Consider the following 26,124-nt stretch of genomic DNA (forward strand, 5'->3'; position numbering starts at 1 on the left):
AAAGCTTTGACGTTTTTTTTTATTTTTTGCACCCCGCACCCTACCCCCCCCCCCCCCATTTTTTTTTTTTTAAAAAAAAGTTTTGACAATTTGTTTTCAATTTTTGCACCCCACCCCCTCCAAAAAAATTGAAAAAAAGTTGACAATTATAAAAATTGAATGTTTGCGTGGTTAAAAATTAAAACTTCTGGAAGGGGTGATGGGGGTGAAAAGATTTTTTTGGAGGGGGTGGGGGCGTAGGTGAGTGGGTGGGAGTGGGGTGTTGGTGACGTTGGGCGTATGGGGTTGGGTTGGAGTTGGTGAGACTTGGATAAGTATTTTCCGGAAAACGTTTTATATCAACCAAACAAACATGAGAAAATAAATAAGAAATTCACTTATTTTTCACTACCTTATTTTCGGAAAACATTTTCCTCCATACCGAACACACCCTTAATCTGAACTCCCAAACTTTTGATTTCCAATGGAGATACAAGAGAATGATGCAGAATTTCAGAATTAAGCCAGAAGACGACTTAATAGTAGAGGAAGAAGCGTAGGAAAAAAGAAAGAGAAACAGACGGCAACCCTAAAACGTTTTAACATACGTTTATATAACTTTACTTGCTATTTAATTTTTTCATTTATTAAAAATAGGATTTCTAGTAGACCTTAGATTCCCTTCTATGTTAATTTAACTAAACTTAGCGTAAACACTACAAACCTTTTGGTGCTACCAGTTAATATGTTTTTTTCTGTGCTACAGAAGCAAAACGTATTTCTTCGCTAAACGGGTGCATTTAGGTGTAAAAAGCTATACACCTGTGTTATTTTCAATATAAACTAATGTTCTAGCAAGAATCTTCAATATGGAACATCTGTTAGGGAAGAAGGCTCTTCTTCATGAACAAGCACTGAAGCTCAGGATTCAAAAGTAATAACTTCCACCAGTCGATGTCAATACAGCGGATATATAACATGATGCACCAACTTAAATAGCACATTGCAAATGTCGCTCAAGAACAAAGGTCAGAACAATCATTCAGCAGGAGAACACTTGGCTGCTAGATTCAATCACTAGCAGTCTCGGGCCTGCCAAGGCACTCAACGTTCTCAAACCGCATACTCAGTTCAATGAAAAATATTGTTCTACAAAATGTTTTCTTAAGAAAAAACAGTACCACTGAAGCAGCTTCGGGCACAAGCACTTGCATGCAACAGATATTTCTCAAGAGCATTAAAAGTTACAATATTGAGTAACGGATCCTTTTAACCTTGTTCAATCAAAGAAGAACTGATGAAATCTCCTTCCCCTAAATTCAAATGTTTTACTTCTTTCCAACCTTGAACTGTTTTGATAGTCCAACTCACTTGATCTTTAGATATGAAATTAGGCTAGCACTTTTGCTGCTGGCAATGGCTTCAATCTTATACATTTCTAAGTATTGAGTGCAGCGAGAATCATTCTATGCACATGGCGAACGAGCAGAATGCAAAAGGGACATCCCATTCCTCCCTTGAAGTCAAAATGCAACCCTCTCAAGATTCAATGTTCTTAACGAAGGATCATAGAAATGATGGCTACAGATTGTTCTTCTGCATCAATGTGTCAGCACTGGTGTCCTTCTACTAGACCATCAGGTTCAGGGAAAAAATATGTTAGCTGTGAATGTCGCCCAGCAAAACTTGTATGGATGGAGTTTCAGATAATAGCATGATCATAATCATGAGGGGTTGATAAAGAGATATTGAAGCAGTGGAGCAACCACTCCCACACTTAAACTGTTTCCTAGCATTGCATAACTGCACCAAAAAACCCAAAGGGATATGTTAGCAAGCAATTCTTTTATGAAACCCAGAACGAAATTGCTAAAATCTTGTAAAGGAAAGCCAGGAGCCCAGGACGAACTGTAATATCACAAGGAAACTTGGCGTCATATTAATGTTACTTGTTTGTTTGTTAATTTAATTGTTCACTTGTGTAAATATGCAGTTCTAGATAAGGTCTGATCGCCTTCTATCCAACTCAAACAATTAGATGATCAGAAACATCATATACTCCCCTCTCTTCATGTTATATGACACTCTTTCCGTTGTAGCGAGTTCCAAAATGAATGACACCTTCCGTATATGGAAATTCTTTAATTTTAAACTTATCATTTTACCCTCACTAATATAGTCTTATAGACATAAAAATGTCATGGCGTGTTTAAGACCACAAGTTCTAATGGTAATGATGATATGTACAAAAAGTTCGTTCTTTCTTAAACTCAGTGCCCAGTCAAACACCACCATATAAAATGAAGCGGAGGGGGCACACTGTTTCTAAAATAGGAAAAGTCAAAATGACTCGTACCAGGACAGGGATATGGAAAATTTTCAGTCCAAGATCAAAAGTGTCCTTAAGGCCTATGCAACATCACTTTCTATGAATAACAAACAACAATTATAGACTAACTATTTGAACTACAGGATGGCAAGAGTTAAGGAAAAAATGATTCATTAATAATGAAGTATGAGTACTGCGAAAGAAGATGTACCGTTGGCGAAGACTGATCTGTTGTGGAAACTGGAAGTCTTCTGGAAAAGAATGCAAATTCGCAACCTACAATCAAGAATCGTTAGATGTCTTGAATCTATATTGCTTTATTTCCCAAAGAAAGCTAAAAAGTAAGAAAAGAGAACTATTTCACAAAACTGAAGAGAATGAATACCTCCCTAGGTGTGAAGTATCTAAGAGACACATCCTGCAGTGAAGGTGTTCTATTCTCTGTCTTTTCCTGTATTTATGAAATGGTACCCCATGAAATCACTTGAGCAATATTTTCAAAAGTGAAAAGCAAAAAATAATGACAAGGTTCATGAGGCTTGAAGAGCATGAAGTGAAATGCACGCTTCTTTTAAGTTGAGTGCACAAGTTACGAAAAATTTAAAACTACTGAACACATATGAGTTTAGTACCATAATAGCCAAACTGCAATCATAATAACTAATTTCAGCCTCCGATATACAATAGTGCCGCTACTAATTGAAATCCTCAAAATTGAGATTGCTTCTTGCTGAGATCACTTTTACATCATTGTTTGAAGCGCACACTTCTCTAAAGCACATGGCTTCTCCATGAAGCAATAACCCCTCGTTTCGCATCGCTTTAAGCGACGAAACAATGACTATTAATACCACTACTGGAGAGAACAAAATGAGTGATCCAACAGAAGTATAAATATCCAGATCAAACTAAATAAAACAGAAGGAACGTTTTGATTAATCAGGGAATCAAAGAAGAAAAGCTAAACTTTCAGATTCACAAGACTTCATCTTGGCAACTAGAGAAACCAACCTTCAGCAAGTGAAGGAACAGTTCAGTATTTTAGTATTAGAGACAAAAGTAAGTCACAAAGAAATCTTACTTTCATAAGCAAACCTAGAACCAACCAACAGGGCAGTACATATTATACAATTATCAAATAAAAAAAAATTACAAGTAAAATAATTTGTTTTTCAAGTAGATAAATGACCACAATAATTTTGTTACAACAATGCTTTCCTGGTCAACTTGTGCATATCAGGACTATTACACTGGGTACCCGCGTCCTTCCACTAGTAAATGTACAGGATAACTCCATCCACAAAGACTTAATCTCAGGAGAAATTATTTTTTTCACCTCTGCTGAATTTGAACTCGGGTCATGAGACACTTTGCTTTGTGTTATATATTAATAATTGAGAGGGTCGTCATTGTTTGACAAGCGGAAATTGTGGGGCCCACAAAAAATGCATTATTTGTCTCTCCTTGTCTCTGCACACACCAGCCCAATTACCCAGCAACCCCCCCCCCCCCCCTCCCGCCCACTGCTTCTCTTTCTTTCATTTTCATCTTCTTTTTTCCCCTTCTCGCCCCATCTCCCTAACATCCCCTGATGGACACGAGGTGGCCATCACGAAATTAGAGGCTTCTTTCAGAACTTCAAGATCCACAATATGTGGATATTTAAAGAGTGGAGAACAAGGTCCGAAGCAATTGGAAACCCAAAAGGAGAAGGAAGAACAAGCATTAGATTAGCATTCAAATAAGATTATACAATCCAAAGGGAGAAGGGATATGAGCTCATACATGAATTACTAACTTGTAGTAATTTAAGTGAGGTCCAAGAGGAGGTATGGAGCAAATCCCCAACTCTCAAAGAGTAACCTCAACTCATCATCCAAAATAAACCCCCTTCTAAGAAAAAATACTTAAAATATTTTTTAACTAAAGACATGGGGTTTCCTTCTCCTTTTGGGCTTCTAATTGTCTTGGACCTTGTTCTCCACTCTTTAAATATCCACATAAGCATATTGTCGATCTGGTCTTTCTTTTTGAAGGGGGTTTATTTTGGATGATGAGTTTAGGTTACTCTTGGAGAGTTGGGGATTTGTCCCATACTGAACCACTCTTAAACTACTACAAGCTATGTTGTTCGGACTCTCCAAAAATGATGCCGCACCCGTGTCGGATCCTTCAAAAATGCACTACTTTTGGAGGATCCGACACGCACCCGTGTCCATTTTTGAAGAGTCCGAGTAACATAGACTACAAGTTACTAGTTCATGTTCCTTCTCCCTTTTGTATCTCTTATTTGAATATTAATATTAATCTAATTAGTTCCTAGATACCCTTTATTGTTTCTTTTAGTTAATTGATTGCATTTCAATTCTAGAATAATTTTTTCTTCTTCCTATCCTAGATTTAAGATTTTTGGTTGCATTTACATATGTCTAGGTAATTAATACTTAGGTGTGCTTTTACCCCAACAATTGTCTTAATCCTCCTATCCTTTTATTGCTTTCCATAATTGTTCCTGGTGTTCATATGGGGTTGAAGAAATCCATCTTCAATTTCTTTGAACTCCCAAGCATGTATCACATCATCCCCTACCATACACATTCATCCATCAGCATCTTTAGGTGAAGTTCAGGGAACCGGTAAGGCACAACAACCTCAAAATCCACTAAACAACCTCTAGGTAGAAAACCTTCCACAAGTAGGTCACCCTGAACCAAGCTGGCACAACAACATATCTCTCCCCACAGCACCATTCACGATGGCCCTGGCACATTATTCTGCTTTGTCCAAAGAGGTTATACCCACTTGGACCTGGTTATTCAAGTAAACTCAAATTAAATGCTATCAAGTTTCTTGTCAACCACATTTGAATTTTTATCCCATATATGTTTCCAAGGATGACTGTACAAATTTTTGGAACAAATTAGACAAGAGAAAATAAATTTTAACTGAGTAAAAGATCATTCTAATTGACATTTGTTTGTTGGAATTAAGTTATTGTGTAAGGTTTTTGTTTCTAGAGGAGTACATAGTTGGGCTTCATTGGGCACAATAGTCAATCCATCTTCCATTTTCATGTCTTCAATTAATAATCCATTCGTCTAATTATTTCCACCCAATTAATAGAGGAGAACAGAAGACCCAATAGATAACAGTGACCAAGAGCCAGCTGAGATACAAACTAGTGACATGGTTTAATGGGAGGGGGATATTGGGGGGATAGGGGTGATACGAGCAGGAGAGAAAGAAGAACAAAATGAAAGAAAAAGAAAGGGTGAGCAGGGGGGTTGCTGGGCTGGTCTGTAGAGAGAGGGAGAGATAGATGAATGATGCATTATTAGGGGCCCCACAAATGCCACTTGGCAAGCAATGACCATCCTCACATAAGTATTATTAGCTGTATTTAACATAATGTAATTCTCGTCTCTTATAGTCTTCAATCGACCTTCATTGACGGCTAGAACTTCCTTAGGTGCCATAACTGCTCCTATTACTGTAATATCTAACATCTATAAGAACATTTGGCTGTTGAGGGGGAGGGAAGAGAGATAACCCCCATAACAAACACAACTTGTGGTAAAAACGAACCAATGTGATCATCATGAACAAGACGCACACGGGTCTCACAGAAACAAAAAGATCAAGTGAGGGTCTTGGATTAATTTAAACACAGAAAGAGGCATAAAAGATAAGGAAAACTCTCATAAAATTATGCGGAACTACTTATTGTAATGGGCTGCGAAGAACAGCAATCAATTTATCCTCCATGTTATGCAGAAGCATGGTTGCATGTCTGATATCTTATGTTTCTTAGAGTTGCCAAAAATTTGCATTCAGCTATTCAGTTTCCTTCTCCATTTCTACGGAAAACCGAAACAAGAATAATATCAAGGTAATCCCATGGAGTAGTGAAACCAACTTTTAGAAGCTACAGTGACTTTCTTAATTGTTATATTATATTATAAAAAATAACAGAAACATATTCAAGGAGAAAAATAAACAACAGGATGATACTTTAAAGCTTTACCTGGACAGTTGCCAACAGGGAGCCAGTACCTTTCACATATCTGTAATAGCTTTTTGTAAAACAACAGCAACGCTTTGAATGAGGATAGACAATATCTGTGATCTTTTAAGGATGTAACCAAATAACAATTGACGAGCAGAGAGAGACATATTATGATATAAGAAACAGAGGAAGCTGTAGGAATCAACAGGAAGAAGGATACCCATGGCACTTCCCCATCTTTCAATTAGACTTGACGGAACAAAGTATCCATTATTTTCCTCATCACTTCTATCTGATTTTGCAGAATCATTGGCATGGAAAGAGTAAGTTGATGAGTCCTTCCCAATGTTCCCATTACCAAAAGTTTTAAATGCAAGGAAATCATCTACAGGTTGACAAGCTTGAAGCAGCTCATCCCAGTACTCTGGCTGCTGCAGCTGTTCCTTTTCCACTGTTCTTTCAGTCCGTCCCAGTAAAGGGCCAGGGGTCCGAAGAAGCTGACTGTTGAATTCAGGTACTTCAAAGGATAAAGGTTTCCTTTTGGCCTGCAGTAAAGTATTTCCAGTGATTCTTGTGTTTTGCAACATAAATAAATAATCAATAACCATTAGTTGATTGCATTATATACACAAGGATAGAACTTACATAGCAATGATTTTTGGTCGCCAATAAACCACATTTGCGTCCTAATTATACTAAACTCCCATGTCTAACTAGTCTTAAACAATTTTTTTGATTGTTAAAGGTTACTTTATTGAAAATACAGCAACAAGAAGGTGTTGTAAAGGTATATACAGAGAGAGCAGATCATGACGGCTCAAGTGAAAAGAGCCCAAAAATCTGACATGGCATCTATATCATTTGCAATAGCCATGTCACACCAAAAAGAAAAAAAAGTAGAGAGATACATCAGTACTTGATGCTAATTACATATTTGGTTTTGCTTCCAAAAATTCTTGCATACTTCCAAATGGTCCGCAAAATAGCAGAGGGAATGAGCTAAGGTTTTCACCTTTGCCTTTCCTATCCCATCAAAGAGCCAGCCCTGCAGTAGCTCCATTGAGCTCCTTGGCATTACCCAGCTTACTCCCATAGTGTTAAGAATGACAAAAGGTGTTGATTATTTACTTTCCAACTCAAGCAGGTCTTCCGCAATCTATAAGCCTGTCCATAAAGCCATCTATACTCTTCCAATAATCCCTCCGTCCTAATTTATGTGCTAGTGATTGGGCGCAGAGGTTAAGAAAGAAAGACAAAGTTTTAAAACTTGTGGTCTAAAAGCCATAGACATTGTGTGGCTATAAATCATCTCATTTAAGGGTAAAATGGAAGTTTAAAGTCAGGTTGTTTCTAAATAAGGAAGTATGATATTCTTTTTGGGGCAGACTAAAAAGGAAAACATGCCACATAAATTGTGACAGAGGAAATACTACATAGTTGTTTGTTGCCTATGGGTTTAATGAACATGACAAGTAAGAATAATGGACTAACTTAAGGATAACTCAAATTACATTTTCTTAATAATAAAGAAATTCTCGAGAGCTTTGGTGCATGGTTCAGAACTCAGTGGATAATGGACTCGCCCCTCTAGGACCTCTACCCTTCTCCGCTCAATGGGTTTCATCTACCGCAACTTTTGAACTCGTGACATGCGCCTAATCTACACATAACATATCACTCTCTTACCACTACACCAAAGACCGGGGGCAACTTGAACCAATTACTACAACAAGGTATACCAAGCTACATCTGGCCTAAAATCAAACCAGTACTGAATTTTTACCTTAAAAATGTAAGTCAACTACGTGATCCAAGTTCTTTATAAACGAAGCATCCAACTGTAATCTATAATAAGATTACTTGTAATGATTTTTAAGCATATGAAAAAAGGTAACTGAAGAAGCAGTTAACAGAAAACTCTCGTGTACTAAATATCATTCGAAAATTTTAGAGGAACCATGTCAGTTACTACTTACTAGATGTTAAGCATTTGACTAAGATTTTTGTCTTTGCTCGTCTATGCCAAAAATGAGCATTGACTTTAACACTTTGTAATCAAATAAAACGATATGCTTTGCTCCGCAACAACATGTTTACTTAAGCACAATGCACTTTAGATTGTGAAAGATGCAGCTTACAAGTTTTAATTTGTTAAATTTAGTATCTGAGAAGAATCAACAAAACCAGTAGGCTAAACTACCTATCCTTTCCCGTCCATTTGCTGGAGAAAATATGAGAACTTTTATGCTGGTTAGCTTCATAAGCCAAAATGAAGAAATTCTCAAGTTCTCTCCCAATTTTTTATTTTTTTTATTTATTTATTTTGGGTTGCTCCTCAGTAATCTGTTTCACACAAAAGACTTTTGTCTTCAAAGAGGAAGTTTCAGTCAGTTTCCATAATGCAGCTCAATCATTTATCATAAATCATATAAGTGTAATCCATGTAATCCATCAAACAATTAACTATACCTCAATCAAAAACTAGTTGGGTTGGGTATATGAATCCTTTGTTACTATTCTGCTCTAGTCAGTTCATTTCATTTTAACACATTAATAAGTGTAATACATACACAAAATATTAACAACATTACTGATAGACAACTCTTTTAAAAAAAAAAAAAAAAAGGACCAGAACATGCGCAATGAGTGAAAACATACATGTGATGAAGATGGACACTAGTCCATATCAGTGATAAAAACTCAAAGAGGAAGACATAGAGACATACCAAGCAATAATAACGAGGCCGAGAATATGGCAGTCCAAATTGCAGTGGACTCAAGATAAATTCTTGTGTAACAAAACTATTCTTTTCCAATATTTCGACCAATATCGCATGGGTATCAGAAGTCTGCAATGAAGGAAAAAGGCTTTACATATCCTAAGATGACCATCTGCCCCAATATGGCATAAGATAGTTGGATAAACTTAGTAAAAACATAGGTGGATTGGAAAGATACAAACCTCAAATCCTACTACATTTTCCACAAAAAGATATGATGGAGGCCGCAATAGCTGTGGTATGAGTTCCAGAATTTTAAGAAATGATGATGCCCGCGCATCACTAGAACCTTTCTGGAGTCCTGACACAAAAATGTAACAAAAACGATTTCAGTTCATATGGCCATAAGGGAATGGGGGAATGCAATTCATCACCTTGTCGAGTATATGGCTGACAAGGAGGAGAAAGTAACCAAGCATCAGCATTGTAGCCGTCAAGATTAGCGGCACTCAGAGTCTGAATGTTACCCTATTATCACCCAAAAATATAAACTTTATCAATACTAGTTAAGTATCATAAAAACGTCTGAAACTACCAATGGATGAACAAATTCTCAGTGAAATTCTTTTTGGTAAGTACAAATTATCAGTGACATTTGTCTAAAATTCAATAGACTAAAATGCTCCTTCCATTTCAAATTGAGTGTCCACGTTATTTTTTCATGTGATAAGAAAAAAGTAAACTTTTCATACATAGTAATGGAGAACTCACATTTACTTCTCTGTATACAAATTTTTCTCTATTTACTGTATGGAAAAGAAGAGGAATCAGAAACACTTAGGTATGCCAGAAATGTTCCTTCAATAAATACTGAATACTTCGAATTTTCGACCCCAAAGACAAACAAAAACTAAATTTAAGAGAAAAGAAATAAGGTTGTTGAATAAAGAAGAAATTCCTAATGATACCTATGTTACTAGAACAGTACTCCCTCCGTCCCAAAATAAGTGTCATTTTAGCTCATTTCACGCCCATTAAGAAAAACAATAAATACAAGGTATAGTTTACTAAGTTAGCCCTATTTATAGATTTTTCTTGAGAATTGAGCACTATTAAGAAGAAATAGTTCTTAAATACAGAGTATAGTTGGAAACAATTACTACTATTTTTTGTCTTGAATTCCTAAAGCGACACTTATTTTGGGACAAATTTTTTCTATAAAGCAACACTTATTTTGGGACGGAGGGAGTATTTATTAGTCTTAGAAAGAAAAAATTACTCCATTCAAATCGCCAAAAACAACTAATTGAATAAACTAGTACTATTTGAATACACACCAACAAAACTGTATTTTCTCCGTTGTGTTCATCAACAAAATAAAGACTGAAAAAAGCTACTCCTAAATCCTAATTTACGTGACATTCTTCAAATTTTGATACGTCCAAAATGTTGGATATTATTTCATTAACAGCACTTGTATACAATCTTTCACCAGTTTCAAAAGTTCAAATTCAATAAATTTACCAAACTTTCAACTCTGATATGATATTTTATCCACTAAACTTTTGCATTAGCTAAACTAATGTTCCAAACTTAGACTCATAAAATGAGACAGAGTATTTTGCATCGCTTCTAGCTCGTATTCTGACTTAGAGGCGTTTAGTCAGCATCTCGTTAATGGCACGATGACCAATTGTGTGAATCAACGATTCCTCTCGTACTAGGTTGAATTACTATTGTGACGCTGTCATTAACACAAAAACAGAACAATACCTGAAAAGGGCGGTGACCGAAATTGTGCTGATAAACGTCATTAGCGAGGTCATTTATGTCAAAAGCCTCAACAACGGTGGCGTTGACGTCAGCTTTGAGGAGAGAATATCGCATGCCGCCAATTCCACTGTAGAACTCCAGCACTCGCAATGGCTTTCTAGAACCTTCCAACTCCATCACAGTTCACAGCTTTGCAAGTTAGAGCGATATTTGTTCGGGCGCAAGTAACTACGGTCGGAGGGGGTGGGTGTTCTGTAATAAGTTTCAAGAGTTTTTAACCCAAAAAGAAGTGTCCCTTAAGTTTTTGAATTGATCTATTTTGGTCCTTATTATACAACCCTGCTTAACTTTTTTATTTATTTATAATTTTTTATAATATTAATAACAAGGTAAAAGTTTAGAATAACACCGCTTAACATATTTAAGCTGGCGTTTGGTCATAGAAACCAAATATTTTTTCACTTTATTTAGAATTTTTTGAAGTTAGAGTTGTGTTTGGTTATAATTTTGCGAAAAAAGTAATTGGTTAGTTCGATGTACTGAAAGTGAAAACAGGATGTTAGGTGTTTTTCAATTTCTAAATACAACTGATTTTCATGGCCAAATAAAGTGAAAAAATTCAGTTAAAAAAAATGAATAATTCTCATGGCCAACTGTCCCTATTTATTAAATTACTACATTGTCAATACAGCCTACTCTAATAGAATTTATATATAATATAAAGCTAGGCATAGACAAGGTGATCTGGCACCTCTCTATGACTAGCATTCCTATTTATCTTTTTTCTCCTTTTTTTGAAAATTTTTATAACATAATCTACTAATTAAATGGCTTTAAAAAGCCTCAAAAAATAAAAATTGATATCAGTCCACGTAGTAAAGGACTTTAATGCTAATAAACTTGGTTGCATTGAAACCCAATTAGGCTTTCTTCCGTCCTTCTCATGGGTGTATTCCTGCACAAAACTTCCAACCATTTCCTATTTTTTTAACAATTACCTCATTAACTCCTACATAATTACACCTCATATATGAACTGACACATTACTAATCATCTTTACTCAAATACATCTCTTATATACTCCATCTTTTTCAATTTGTTTGAACTCATTTACTTTTTAGTCCGTGCCAAAATAAATGACTTCTTTCCTAATTTGGAAACAAATTCACTTTATGAATGATTTACAGGCACACAAATTTTCAAGACTTATTTTGAACCACAAGTTTCAAAAGTCTTCCCTCTTTCTTAAATGCCGTGTCTAGTCAAATGGGTTCATATAAATTGAAACGGAGGGAGTATATAACTTACAACCTCTCCCTCATCCTGTAGCATTACACATCCCTTCCCCTCTTTTTTCATAAAAAATCAGTTTTTTTGTAAATTGTTATTCAATGTTATCGGTTCTTTCTTTTCTTCTTTTCCTACTATCTTTATTTTAGGTAGATTTTGTCTTTGTGATATGGATTGAGACCATTTCCGATGTGATATTTTATATGTATTTTTAAATCTTTTCCAACTAGAAATGCTTAACATTAGAATATTAATTATACCAACACCCTATAACAATATTGAGCCAATCATTTATGTGGAAGAGGATTTGCAAAGGAAATGAAGTTGCTCTTCAAATTTAATTGCCCATTCTTATGAAGGTGGAGCTTCATTTAATTTCTCGGCATATAAACATTACAATATGACCTCCTTACAAGCTTGCAAAATGTATGTAAAACTTGATTAGTACAGTAATAATCAATTGTATTTTTTGTGCTATATTTATTGTGGCTAAATTTATATCTCTATATATTATAAAGCTAGGCATAGACAAGGTGATGTGGCGCCTCTTAATGGCCACCGTTGCTACTTATCTTTTTTCTCCTTTTTTTTTGGCATTTTTTCCTCCACTTCTCTACATAAGTAATTAATTAGATTAACAAAAATAAAAGCTTAATTAATTAAATTAACTCCACGTTGAACTCTCTGTAACATTTTACCGGTTTCATTTTGCCTTCTGCGTTCCCCGGAAAAGCCCAAATATCAGCAATTATTTGCATTCCCTTTAAATATGAGCAAATCCACATTATTATTACTATTCATTTGCATTCTATTTGAATGAAAAGAAACGGTGCTAATTCAGCCCACGACAACATATTTCTTGCTACCTTACATTTCTCTACAATGAGGTCAAAAGCCGTTTTTTTCATTACTTCCCACAAGTCTGCCCACGTTTGTGCATCAATGATTATTAATGTGTATCCCAGAAATAATTCTTAATATTAATCACTAATAATTACAGTCATTTATTGCTCCACCTCTCTATTTTTGGCCCTATATATGTCTTTTTGCTCATGTTATTTCCATATGGTGTACCCTTGTGCAAAAAAGTATTTAATAACATAGACTTCTTGTATGATTATATTTTCTAAGATTTTCATTTAGTAAATTCATTTTTATCCTTTATTGATTCTAAGAGAGAATCTAATATGTAAAATTTTACTTTGATACTTACCATTTTCATTCATAGTACAATAATTTTTGTGATGTATTGTCTCTTGCAAGGGACAATGAGAAGATCAAATAATGGATAGATGAAAAGGAATAGAAGTTGACTAGAGGAGATTTGAGGATAAGGACCAGTGTTTTAAAAGGCAGTTCTGGGACTCGCCTCGGGACTCGCCCCGGGGCGAGGCACTAGCAAAATGCCCCAGGGCTCACGTGCGGGGCTTAATTCCTGCGAGGCTTACGCCTTAAGCGCCCGATTGTACGCCCTAAACACGCCTAACGCCCAACGCTCGGGGCTCGCCTAACAGTTCTTACACAATTATATGTTAAATTCCTTAATTAAAACCGTCGACCCTCATAATTCTTTAACAAATGATTGATACTTAATAATTTTTCATTTACCGAAGATAGGGCATAACTCAAATAACAAGTCGTAGTATTGCATATTTACTATATGAGAACATCGTGAGGGTGAATATCACTTAGTATTTCTTTTAAGAATACATAACCGAATTGTGAATTTTCACTTGTCATTGGTCTTTTGTCCTATGTATCAAAATTATCATATTTTCTTATTTCTCTTTTTTAAAGTAATTTTATTTTTATTCATGAAGGAGTTACGTTTCAATTATAATACTGATAAAGTTATTTATAGGGAGATACAATGAATAGTATGATAGTAATATTGTTTTAACAAATTGTGATTTTTTCATTGTTTGAAAGTTAAGATGTTAGAGTTGATTTGCATTTCATAATAGCTTTTATTTCATTGTATTGTTTATACTTGTAAGGTTATATATATATATATATATATATATATATACTTTTCTTTTATTTTTTATGTAATTTTACCTATTTAAAAATATTTATTATAATTATATTATTTTATGAAATACAAAAAATTAAATACCCATGGGGCTTACGCCTCATGCCTCGGGGCTTACGCCTCACCGAGGCATATGTAAAATGCCTCGCCTTACGCCCCTGCCTTTTTAAACACTGATAAGGACAAAGGCATATAATCATTGGCCACTTGATATGAATATCCTTTTGTGTAATCTTTTTCCTTGCTTCATCTAAATAGCTTAAGATTAATGTTCTTTTAATTTGACTTTACAAAAACAAAACAAAAAAAAGGGTGATCACCTTTTCACCACATGCAAGGTATTTTTTTTCTTACTAATCGGGATATTAAGATGGCTTAATTTTGTTCATAATAGTAATTATTTATTTGCTTTTAAAAAAAAAATGGCTTGATCTCCTCTTTGTTCATTGTTTTTGCAAGGTAAATAATTCCTCTCTCTCTCGATGATGATGACGATGATTATTGGAGATGTGATTACCAGGGCAAGTCTATATTTTCAACATTTTGTAATTAATATTAGTACCCCTATAAGTTCAAAGAATTTGTGCATATACATATGCACGTGAATCTAAACTTTTTCTTTTTGTATATTTTAACCATATTAGATATCATTTATAAAGGATTAAACAAAATCAGACTACTTCTTAGGTTTGCATTTCCCGATTTTTACGTTATCTTTTTTTCTCTCTTCTTCATTAACTTTTTTGGTTTGTTTTTTATTCAAGTTAACATATATTAATTTAAATGGGTAGTTTCATATACTATCTTGATGTCTCTCACATATGCTTTTAGTCAAAAGGCTATATATAGATTATCTAAAGAATCACGAAAAAGTGGTTAATTCATGAAAAGATGTGCATTGTTTCTTTTATAAAATTATAAAAATAATGTCCATTGAAAACTCACAAATGAACCTCTCATAATGAAAGGGGTGTCAAAATATTTTACTAATCAAAATTTCACTTAGACGAAAAGAAGATTGACCAAAAAAATAATTTATACTTGTAAAAGTTTTAATAAAAATGATAGGTTAAGGAATACACTATACATCTCATTTTACATTTGGAATCATAAAAAATAAAAATAAAAAATAAAAAAATCAAGAGCTTATTTCAAAATTTGTATGCTACCAATACAACATTTTTTGTTTCTTTCCTTATTTTGAAGAGAAAATAAGTCAAGCAAAATTAATAAAGTTTGTGTTTGTTAGAGTAAATGAAGGAGAGCCATATAATCATTCTTGACTTTCAACAAATTTTTGAAGCTTGACAAGGATTAAATTTATGCACGCTATTGAAATAACATATTATGAGACTAGACTAATGCGATATGACAATTTGAAATGTTGAAGTTAATAGACTAAAAGGTCATTTGATATAACTCGTGAGAGATTCTTAAATTATTTTTCTTATTGAAGGAAAGGCAAATAGAAAACGCATACTTGGCTCTCTTTAGCTATCATCTATCATCGGGGATATCATAATTTTTTTGGGGACTCCATGCCTTTTAGGGTGATTTGAAATATTTTCTAAATGAATTCTTCGATTTTCCGTTTTTATTCCTCTACATATAGAGGAGCTTAAGAAAATGCTTTCAATTTGACTATCTAAAGTTTTTTCACATTTTAATACCAAGCCGTTTAAATTGTCAATCACAACCCCATTTATTTTTCCTTTGCATAACACATCTCATTATGGAGCGAAGTTTGAAGAACAACTTATTTTGAGTTTGGACTAACCTATTAATCTCACATTCATACGATTTTATTTAGTATTTCATCTGAGGCGTGTTTGATATGATTAAAATAATTTCTATATATAACAAATATTTTTTAGTATATGGACCAATATAAAAGTATGTGACTTATTGTACACATAACGTTGATACAGTCAGACCTTTCTATAACGGCACCCGCATATAGTAGCATCTCTCTATAACAACCAAGTTTTTTCAGAATTGATTTTTTATTTCATATTTTACTTCTATATAACAACATTTCACTTATAATAACAACAACCAACTTTATAACAGTACACTCCTAGAAAAATTACCCCCATATAACAGCTATCTTCTTTTCTTAGTAATATAATAATTAACCATCTTTATAAAAATAGAATATATATATATATATATATATGTGATTACCAATAATAAGTGTAGATATTTTGACCAACTATTTGATCATTTAATACACTATTTATGACAAAAAATATCATATGAATATATATATATCATTAAACGTTTTCCTTTGTTATAAAAAAGTGTGATTAAACTTAGAATTTGTCAATTAATAAATGAAAAATAGATTTTATGCATCTTTTTTGCCTAAGTATTATTTAAATGTCCATGTTGTTATATGTGTATAACAACCATTCTCTATAACAGCTGAAAAATTTCGGACCCAACGATGCTGTTATAGAGAAGTTTGATTGTATCTTGATAATATTGTGATGATATTTTTTAATTTCAAACTAAAAAACAACTATAATTAATTATTGAATAAAACAAGTTACGTGGGGGTTGGATATTAGTATAAAATAAATTTTGTCAATTCGTAAGGAAGGTGATTTTACTATGAAGGAAGAAGATTTTCTAGAACCAGCAAAATAAGCAAATGTATTTACCTTTACTAAAAAGATAATAAAAGTGAAGGGGAAGGGAGTTCTCTCTAGCAAATAATCCAAACTGGACAATTAAATTAAAAAAACAAAACAAAAAAAAACCTCTCTTCTCTCTCTTCCAAAAATACCCGACTAAAAACCCTAACACCTATTTTTCATGGCCACGGCGGCCAGCCTCCACCAGTGGTTGGTCTGCCGTCAACCATCACAAACAACAATACCCCAAAACTAAATTATATCACAGCCTTACAACCACCAAAAGAAGTGGAAAATCTAGACCTTAAATCTATTACGTATTTGCATGGAGAACCTACTATTGCATGGACAAAGAAAGAATTTGAGGAACTATCACGTCGCCAAAATTTGAAATATGCTGTTATTGCAAAATTCTTGTATGGCTGGCCAGATTTACAAGAATTGAAGAAGATTTTGCCAATTCAATTGGAGATCAAAGGGCGTTGTGACATTGGTTTTTAGAAGAGAGACACATCTTATTACGACTATCTTTGCTGGAGGATTATGCTGCACTTACATCAAGTGCTTTTGAATTACAGTTTAGAGGAAGGATCTATTCGTTAAGATGTTTAATATGGGATCCTTGGTTTAACCCGGAGGAAGAAACCACGATTGCAGTTGCGTGGATCTCATTCCCTGGTTTACCCACAAATTTATTTGACAAAGAATCATTGTTCTCTATGGCCCAAGCAGTGGGCACTCCATTGGTGATTGATAAAGCTACAAAAAAATCAGACTAGACCAAGTTGTGCGCGTGTGAAGGTGGAAGTTGATTTACTGAAGGAATTGCCAAAAAGAATTCACATCAGTTGTATTGATGAGGAGACAGGAGAAGTAAAGGCAAAATGGCAAAAAATACAATATGATTACTTGCCTAAATATTGCACTCAATGTAAATTACAAGGCCATGATTTACAAGATTGCTGGGTTGTTCACCCTGAATATAGGCCCAAGAAAGAAGAACCAAAACTGGAGGGAGGTGGAGCACCTGGAAAACCAAAACTGAAACAAGTCAATGAAAGTATGAAAGATCAACCGACTAGTAAATCAATTGCAACAACCAGTGAGACTACCAAGTCTCAGCCTGCTAAACCAGTAGAAACGAAAGGGAAAGGAGCAAACAATTATGGGAGATACAATGGGAATAACACAAAAATGAAGTGGAATGCAGTGACAAATAAGAAGAAGAAGCAAAATAACATGGAGGAGGGACAAAGGGGTAAGCTTGCAAAGGATAATGATGAGGAAAATGGGCAGCAAAGAAAGGAAAATGGGCAACAGAAGAATAATGTGAACTCGTTTCAAGCACTTACCAATGAGGAGGAAGAGAACTCTGTGGAGATAGTTGCAGAACAACGAATGAAGAAGGCTGAAACATCCGAAACATCCAAACCATGGGTGGAATCATCTTTTGGCACATCAAAGGATGGGGAGAAAATGATCCAGACTGTAGTGGAGAGCAACCCAAAGGGGAAAACTGGGAACAAAGAAATTCAAGAAGAGTGCAGCATGTCAAATGAACCAGTTAGCAACAAGGATAAGCAGTTAATGCAAAGCAAGACTGACACAGACAAGCAGGCAGAGATACCAAACCAAGATGAAAGTAAAAGAAAAGAAATCAACAATACTCAAAAGTACGCGGAAAAAGAAAATCACAATGAAGAGGGGCCAAGCAAGACAGTAGAAGAGGAGGTGAATAAATCAGGGGTGACTGAGAAGGAACAAGAGAAAGTAAAGGTAATGCAAGATGTAGATTTAAACAAAGTGCCTGATAAACCACCTGATGAAAGCTTGAACAGAACCACTGAAGATGAAGGAGAGGGGACTTATAAAGAATCGTTTGAGGATTCTCAATCATCATCAGTAGGTAATGAAGGAACGACCATGGATCAACAAGATGCAATAATTCCTCCAGAAACACAATCAGTGGAAATTATAGAGGAAAACATGACTGAGCACACTACCAATAACAAAGATGATACTTTGAACAAAGAGGAAGACATGCAGAGGAAAAATTCTCAGTTGGTAGCAAAAAAATTTGAAAAAAGAGGGCAACAACAAGCAGAAGATGGTGAAGAGAAGGAAATTGACATTGGTGATGATGATGAGATGGATGAGCAGAACATAGCAAAAAGCATACAAAAGGCCATGGTCAAGGGAGGCATTTCACCAAGACATTTCACAAAAAACAAAAATGAGAACATCAAGAAGACTGTCAGAGATAAAAGTGTACCCCCATCAATTGCTAGAGGTGTGCAAACAAGGAAAACAACTTCAAAATCTAAAGTTTCGCAATGAATAGTGCACTGATATGGAACATTAGATCTGTTAACACCCAGCAAGCTATTGAAAGAGTAGTGATGTTAAACAGACAGAAAAAAAATCAATTTTATTGCATTAATGGAGCCATTTCAACATCGAAGACACATTGAAATGTACAAGCTATGGGTAGGGATGTCTACTGCTTGGCATAATACTAATGGAAAAATTTGGGTATTTGTGGAGGAAGAGTATCAGGTAGAGACTCAGATGGACACAGAACAACTTCTCTCTTTGAAGTTGACTCATTTAGTTGGAGGACAAGAGGTGGTGATCACCATAGTTTATGCTAGCACTGATAGAACAACTAGAGTGGCACTATGGAATGATTTATTTCATATTTCTTGTACCATAGATTCACCTTGGCTAGTTGGGGGTGACTTTAATGTTATAGTAGATGAAATTGAGAAATATGGAGGTTTGGAGGTGCCTTTTGTAGAAGTAGAGGATTTCAACCAATGCATTAATCTCTGCCAGCTTACGGATTTGGGCTTCAAGGGTAGCATGTATACTTGGTGGAATGGCAGGTCAGATGAACATTGCATTTTCAAGAGATTGGATAGGTGTCTGGCCAATCAGAAGCTTCAGGATCTCTATCCCAACATTGAAGTGGAGCATCTTATTAAGCAAGGATCAGATCATTCACCTATGTTGCTTACTTGCAAAGTGGATAGTAGGGTAATTAAGAAAACATTTAGATTTCTTAATTTTTGGATTGAGCACCCTACCTTCAAGGATGTGGTGAAAGATAACTGGACAAGTTATCATGGATCTGACCCTTTTTTCATCTTTCATAGTAAACTGAAGAAGCTGAGTAAAGTATTGTCTAAATGGAGTAGAGATGCTTTTGGAGGCATATTCAGACAGTTAGATACTTTGGAAGAGGTGGTCAAGATTCATGAACAAGAATTTGAAAAAAAACCCACAGGAGAAAATAGAGCAAGATTACAAAAGGTTCAAGCTGAGCTGATTACATTCTATGTTGTAGAAGAACAATTTTGGAAACAGAAATCTGGGATGCAATGGTTCAAGGATGGAGATAGAAACACTAAATTTTTTCATGCCCATGTACAAGGCAAAAGGAAGAAGTTGCAGCTGAATAAAATTCAAAATCAAAATGGAGTTTGGTTTGAAAGTGAAGAAGACATTGCAATGGAAGCTATTAATTTTTTCCAGCAACAGTTTACTGCAGAACCTGAAGCTACTGATTTTGAGTTGCTAGAACATATTCCAAAGCTGATTTCCGGGGAGCAGAACAGAGTGATTCATGAATTTCCAGAAGAGGAAGAAATTAAGGAGGTTGTGTTTGGATTAAATGTTAATAGTGCAGGTGGGCCTGATGGATACACGGGGAAGTTCTTTCAAGCAGCATGGGACATCATTGCTAAGGATATCGTCAATATGGTACACTCTTTCTTTTGTGGACATGAACTCCCAAGGTATATTACGTGCACTAATCTGGTGTTATTACCTAAGAGGAAATAGGTGATTACTTGTTCAGACCTAAGGCCAATCAGTTTGAGCAATTTCATTAGTAAAGTATTTTCCAGAATCATACATGAAAGACTTGTAAAGCTGCTTCCTCAATTGATATCCCCTCAGCAAATAGGTTTTGTGAAAGGTAGAAGTATTGTGGAAAATATCCTTTTAGTTCAAGAAATTGTACATGAGATAAGAATAAGGGGTAAACCTGCTAACACGGTTATAAAATTGGATATGGCAAAGGCTTATGACCGGGTTTCTTGGCTATTTTTAACAAAAGTGCTCAGGAAAATGGGTTTTGGGGAGATGCTTATAGATATGGTTTACAGAATCATCTCAAACAACTGGTATTTTATTCTGATAAATGGGCAAGCACAGGGTTTCTTTAAATCATCTAGAGGAGTAGCAAGGTGATCCTCTATCACCTACTTTATTTATCATTGCTTCAGAATGTATGACCAGAGCCTTAAATCACTTACACCACAAGGAAGGCTATGTCAGAACGAAACAATCTCTATGGAGGACTTACATGAGCAACAATGTTATACACCGTATTTTCATACGTCGAGCTATTCGCAAAAGAATCGAGGTGAGATAAAGACGGAACCTTTCCCGGATACGAAATAGAAATTTTAATTTTCAATTAGAATATAAATTGTTTATAAATTGTATTTAGGGTAAAAATATTATTATTGGAAATTAAGAATTAATTAATTGTGATTAGATTATTAGACAATACTTGGTGATTAATTAAAAATTAATTAGCTTAATTAGGTTTGGTGGGCCCCACCCGATCATTCATCAAAAAAAAAAGTTATTAAAAATTATGATAAATAAATATAATAATGAAATAAAGCTAAGTTAGTGGGTCAACATGGGGAAAAACACGTGTAGGGAAATTGGGAACAATATATGTATAGTTAAATGAAAAGTGGATGAACATTTCATCTCACACTTTGCAAAGCAAGTTTCAGAAAAACAAAAGTGAAGGCATCAAATGCATGCCACCTTAGAAGGGCACGTGTAGGGCCTAGACAATGCATATATTATATTGGCAACATGACCATAGTCGTCATATCCAACATTTTAAAAAAAAAAACTTGAACAAAAAAAAAAAGAAAGAAAGAAGCTCAATCCATTGAAGCTCACGGCCAAGAAGGCCAAAAATAAAATAAAAAAATCATCCCCTCTTTTTAGCTCCTCTAAAATTATTTCATTGATGTAAACCCACTATATTGAGATCCCTAAGTAGCGTGGAAGCATCGTTGGAGCGATCAACCCATTATTTTCATCTTTTGGAAACCCTAGGCTATTGGAAAGTTGAAGAAGAAAGGTAAGCATTCATTATGTTTTTGTGTTATGAAGGTTATATTCATGTTGTAGTATCTTATAGTGGTTGGAAATCATGAAATATAGTATGATTGGAAGTGGGTTGTGTGATGGGTGTGCTAGCCGTGTAAATGGGTATTGTGATTGAGTTGTTGAATAAATTCCTTGTAGCATGTTAAATTGTTGTAGTGTGTAGGATGGCTAAGAATCATCAATATATGTATATGTGTAGTGATAGATGAATATGGGTCATGCTATATGCCAAAGAACACACTAATGTCGCTTAGCGTTTTAATGGTTGTTGTGATGACTTCTAGTTTAGAAATGAAAGTTTAATGTCCCAAAGTGATATGGTGAATTGTTGCGGGCTGTTTTGAGGCTGGTCGTGCATTTGACATGAATTGTATATTTTATGAAAATGACATCGTTATATTGTGGATTGTGACGCAAAACATGACTTGCTCAGATGATGCGTGATATTACGTCCCGGCCAGCCGACTCTGCTACGTCTTCATCGTCAGAGAAGTCTGGAGCAGCTTCACCATTAGCTCCAGGGGCTTCAGCTCCCGCGCCTCCAGCTCCTCAGCCAGGGGCGGAGGACAGGACACTGAGAGAGGCTGTGCAGTTATTGACCACTCTGGTAGCGGGACAGGCTCGCAGACGCGGGCGGAGAGATGATGATGATGACGATAGGCGTGACAGCCTGAGGGTTCGAGAGTTTCTATTATGTGGCCCTCCAGAGTTTTACGGGTCTAAGCCCGACGAGGACCCCCATGACTTTATTCGGGGGATGCGGCGCTCACTAGATTTGGTCAGGGCTTCAGAGACTGAGTCTGCTGTGTTGGCTTCGCATAGACTACGGGATGTCGCTGCTCACTGGTATGAGTCCTGGGAGCTATCTAGGGGTGAGGGTGCTTCCCCAGCTACTTGGGACGAGTTCGTGGCTGCTTTTACCCGCCACTTTTTGCCCCCAGAGTTACGGCGGGCGCGGGTTGACCGATTTTTACATCTGCAGCAGAGGGGTCGGAGTGTTCGTGAGTATAATATGGAGTTTGATTCTCTGGCCCGATACGCACCTACCATAGTAGCAGATATGGCCGATCGGATGCACAGATACGTGATGGGGTTACACCGCTACTTGATTGATGGCGGTGGCATTGCAGACAGACATGGATATTGCCTGACTACAGGCTTATGCTCTGGGTATGGAGGACCGACATAGAGCTGATTATTCCAGCAGAGATCGGGACAGGAGGCCGCCCAAGAGGGCCAGGTCCGCTGGGTATTCTGGGGAGCCTCGAGGCGGGCAGCCTCAACAGTATGTTAGACAGTCTTCTCAGCCAGCGCAGAGTGCGCCCCCGCAGTCTACGGGAGAGGGATTTGATAGTGCCAGATACTCAGGAGCAGGCCAGAGCTCCAGGGCTCCAGGTTCACAGGTGAGCCGAGGTTCCAGCCAGGCGAGGCCACCTATGCCTCGGTGTTCGTATTGTGGGAGATCTCATCCAGGAGAGTGTTACCGAGCTACGGGAGCCTGTTTTTCTTGCGGCCGTCAGGGCCATATGATGCGTGATTGTCCAATGGCAAGTGGTTCTGGTAGTACAGTTCAGCCGACGGGATCAACCGCGGGTTCATCTTCTACTCCCTCAGCTTCGCGCCCTGCGGGACGAGGTATGCCGGCACAGGCGGGCCGCGGTCGAGGTCGTGGCAGTGGTTCAGATTCTAGCGGTCCTTCGAACCGCATATATGCGTTGGCCAGCCGACAGGACCAGGAGGCGCCACCAGGTGTGTTTACAGGTGATTTGAATTTCTAAATTCGTTACATTGTTTGGTAAGAAATTGATATATGCTACTCAAAAGGAAGCTCCCCCGAATTTTTAGAAGAGACCCGTAGATTTGATCCAACATTCGAGGACGAATGTTCTAAAGGGGGGAAGAATGTTATACCCCATATTTTCATACGTCGAGCTATTCGCAAAAGAATTGACGTGAGATAAAGACGGAACCTTTCCCGGATACGAAATAGAAATTTTAATTTTCAATTAGAACATAAATTGTATTTAGGGTAAAAATATTATTATTGGAAATTAAGAATTAATTAATTGTGATTAGATTATTAGACAATACTTGGTGATTAATTAAAAATTAATTAGCTTAATTAGGTTTGGTGGGCCCCACCCGATCATTCATAAAAAAAAAGTTATTAAAAATTATGATAAATAAATATAATAATGAAATAAAGCTAAGTTAGTGGGTCAACATGGGGAAAAACACGTGTAGGGAAATTGGGAACAATATATGTATAGTTAAATGAAAAGTGGATGAACATTTCATCTCACACTTTGCAAAGCAAGTTTTAGAAAAACAAAAGTGAAGGCATCAAATGCATGCCACCTTAGAAGGGCACGTGTAGGGCCTAGACAATGCATATATTATATTGGCAACATGACCATAGTCATCATATCCAACATTTTAAAAAAAAAAACTTGAACAAAAAAAAAAAAAAAAAAAAAAAGCTCCCTCCATTGAAGCTCACGGCCAAGAAGGCCAAAAAAAAATAAAAAAATCATCCCCTCTTTTTAGCTCCTCTAAAATTATTCCATTGATGTAAACCCACTATATTGAGATCCCTAAGTAGCGTGGAAGCATCATTGGAGCGATCAACCCATTATTTTCATCTTTTGGAAACCCTAGGCTATTGGAAAGTTGAAGAAGAAAGGTAAGTATTCATTATGTTTTTGTGTTATGAAGGTTATATTCATGTTGTAGTATCTTATAATGGTTGGAAATCATGAAATATAGTATGATTGGAAGTGGGTTGTGTGATGGGTGTGCTAGCCGTGTAAATGGGTATTGTGATTGAGTTGTTGAATAAATTCCTTGTAGCATGTTAAATTGTTGTAGTGTGTAGGATGGCTAAGAATCATCAATATATGTATATGTGTAGTGATAGATGAATATGGGTCATGCTATATGCCAAAGAACACACTAATGTCGCTTAGCGTTTTAATGGTTGTTGTGATGACTTCTAGTTTAGAAATGAAAGTTTAATGTCCCAAAGTGATATGGTGAATTGTTGCGGGCTGTTTTGAGGCTGGTCGTGCATTTGACATGAATTGTATATTTTATGAAAATGACATCATTATATTGTGGATTGTGACGCAAAACATGACTTGAAAATGAGGAAAAATGAAAAGAGGGCTGCTCGGCTAGGGACTGTTTTCGGCCCAAAAATGGAAAAAAAATTGTGGGTTGTTGGAATTATTATGTGAATTGTTTAGAATGTTCTTGAAAGTTGTTAGTATGGGTTTGGGTTAATAATCAAATGTACGAACGATATTGTGGCTTTAAAGTAAGCCATGGAATTGAATAATTGGGAAGTTGTCAAATGGCTTAAAAGAGAGCTACCATTATTATTTTGCTTTTCGGATTGGTTGTCAATGTTACTAGGTTGGTTATTGTGGTTGTTGTTGTTGATTTTGAGCGAGTTAAATTCTCGGGGTAGCCTATTTACAGGGGAAATGCTGCCCGAAATTTTGTAGAATTAAGGGCGAAATTGGAATTTAATGCTCAAAAAGTCTTTAGCTAATGTTTGGCATTTTATGGCTTGTTTGTAGACCTTGGGAAGCCCGAATCATAGGTTGGACTTAGCTTGATTTGGATCATATTGGAGAGCATTTGAGGTATGTAAAGCAACCTTCCTTCTTTTGGCATGCCTTAGTTTCACATAGGCTAGATTAGAGCTTTAAGGGAATTCCAAATTCGAGATCCGAGCATGTTATGATCCGTATACATATTCTTTGGCACTCTTATGTATGTTTTTATGAAGTATGAACCATGATGTATTTGAAGTAATCGCTTTCCGAAATTCGCATAGAAAATGTTCACTTTAAGGAATTTTGTAATCTCTGAATGCCATATTTTTCGCATAGAGGCTCGGATCGCTCCAATAATTTTTATAGGAGTTTGCTTGATGTATAATGGGTATGTTTTTCATAGGCGGGCTCAGTTCGGGTCTATACTCGTCCGTGGGTCCCGCGACGCCCTTTATGTAAATTCGACAACTTTGAATCAAAAAGTGATAATTATTATTCCGATTTCGAATATGACTATTTTACTTATCCTTCGGATTTATAATAATTATTTTATGCATACGATTCCTCACTACTCCGCTCGTGCCTACTATGATATCG

General features: G+C 35.9%; 2 protein-coding genes across 5 annotated transcripts; one reads left to right on the forward strand and one right to left on the reverse strand.

Moving 5' to 3' along the window:
- Positions 1-895: 895 nt before the first annotated feature.
- On the reverse strand, positions 896-11,090 carry LOC132635771 (tRNA (cytosine(38)-C(5))-methyltransferase 2). 4 transcript variants are annotated; one of them, XM_060352288.1, is made up of 9 exons: positions 10,808-11,084; positions 9,469-9,562; positions 9,277-9,395; positions 9,041-9,163; positions 6,535-6,859; positions 6,333-6,427; positions 2,694-2,759; positions 2,520-2,584; positions 896-1,782 (listed from the first exon to the last, which is right to left on the reverse strand). In XM_060352288.1, exons 1-9 carry the CDS (start codon positions 10,982-10,984, stop codon positions 1,704-1,706), a joined length of 1,143 nt encoding a protein of 380 aa, XP_060208271.1. In that variant the 5' UTR covers positions 10,985-11,084; the 3' UTR covers positions 896-1,703. The 4 variants fall into 4 exon arrangements, 2 of the variants coding, with proteins under 2 accessions (XP_060208271.1, XP_060208272.1); XR_009580739.1 differs by lacking the exons at positions 896-1,782; positions 2,520-2,584 and adding an exon at positions 2,941-6,165 and having other exon boundaries at positions 2,734-2,759; positions 6,333-6,434; positions 10,808-11,090; XR_009580740.1 differs by lacking the exons at positions 896-1,782; positions 2,520-2,584 and adding an exon at positions 2,941-6,165 and having other exon boundaries at positions 2,734-2,759; positions 10,808-11,087.
- A 6,288-nt stretch (positions 11,091-17,378) lies between these two features.
- LOC132637359 (uncharacterized) lies at positions 17,379-19,102 on the forward strand. Its single transcript, XM_060354459.1, has 2 exons — positions 17,379-17,390; positions 17,540-19,102. The coding sequence occupies exons 1-2, from the start codon at positions 17,379-17,381 to the stop codon at positions 19,100-19,102; spliced, it is 1,575 nt and encodes a 524-aa protein (XP_060210442.1).
- The last annotated feature ends 7,022 nt before the right edge of the window (positions 19,103-26,124 follow it).

Source organism: Lycium barbarum, chromosome 4 (assembly GCF_019175385.1).
Source record: "Lycium barbarum isolate Lr01 chromosome 4, ASM1917538v2, whole genome shotgun sequence".
NCBI classification, from domain to species: Eukaryota; Viridiplantae; Streptophyta; class Magnoliopsida; order Solanales; family Solanaceae; genus Lycium; species Lycium barbarum.

Excerpts from the sequence above, each read along its gene's own strand:
- LOC132635771 (XM_060352288.1), bottom strand. The coding sequence starts at position 10,984 with ATGGAGTTGGAAGGTTCTAGAAAGCCATTGCGAGTGCTGGAGTTCTAC. Across the intron at positions 6,428-6,534 it reads AAGATGGGGAAGTGCCATGG|ATATTGTCTATCCTCATTCA; the intron begins GTATCCTTCTTC and ends AAAAGATCACAG. Across the intron at positions 1,783-2,519 it reads CAGATCAGTCTTCGCCAACG|TTATGCAATGCTAGGAAACA; the intron begins GTACATCTTCTT and ends TTTTTGGTGCAG.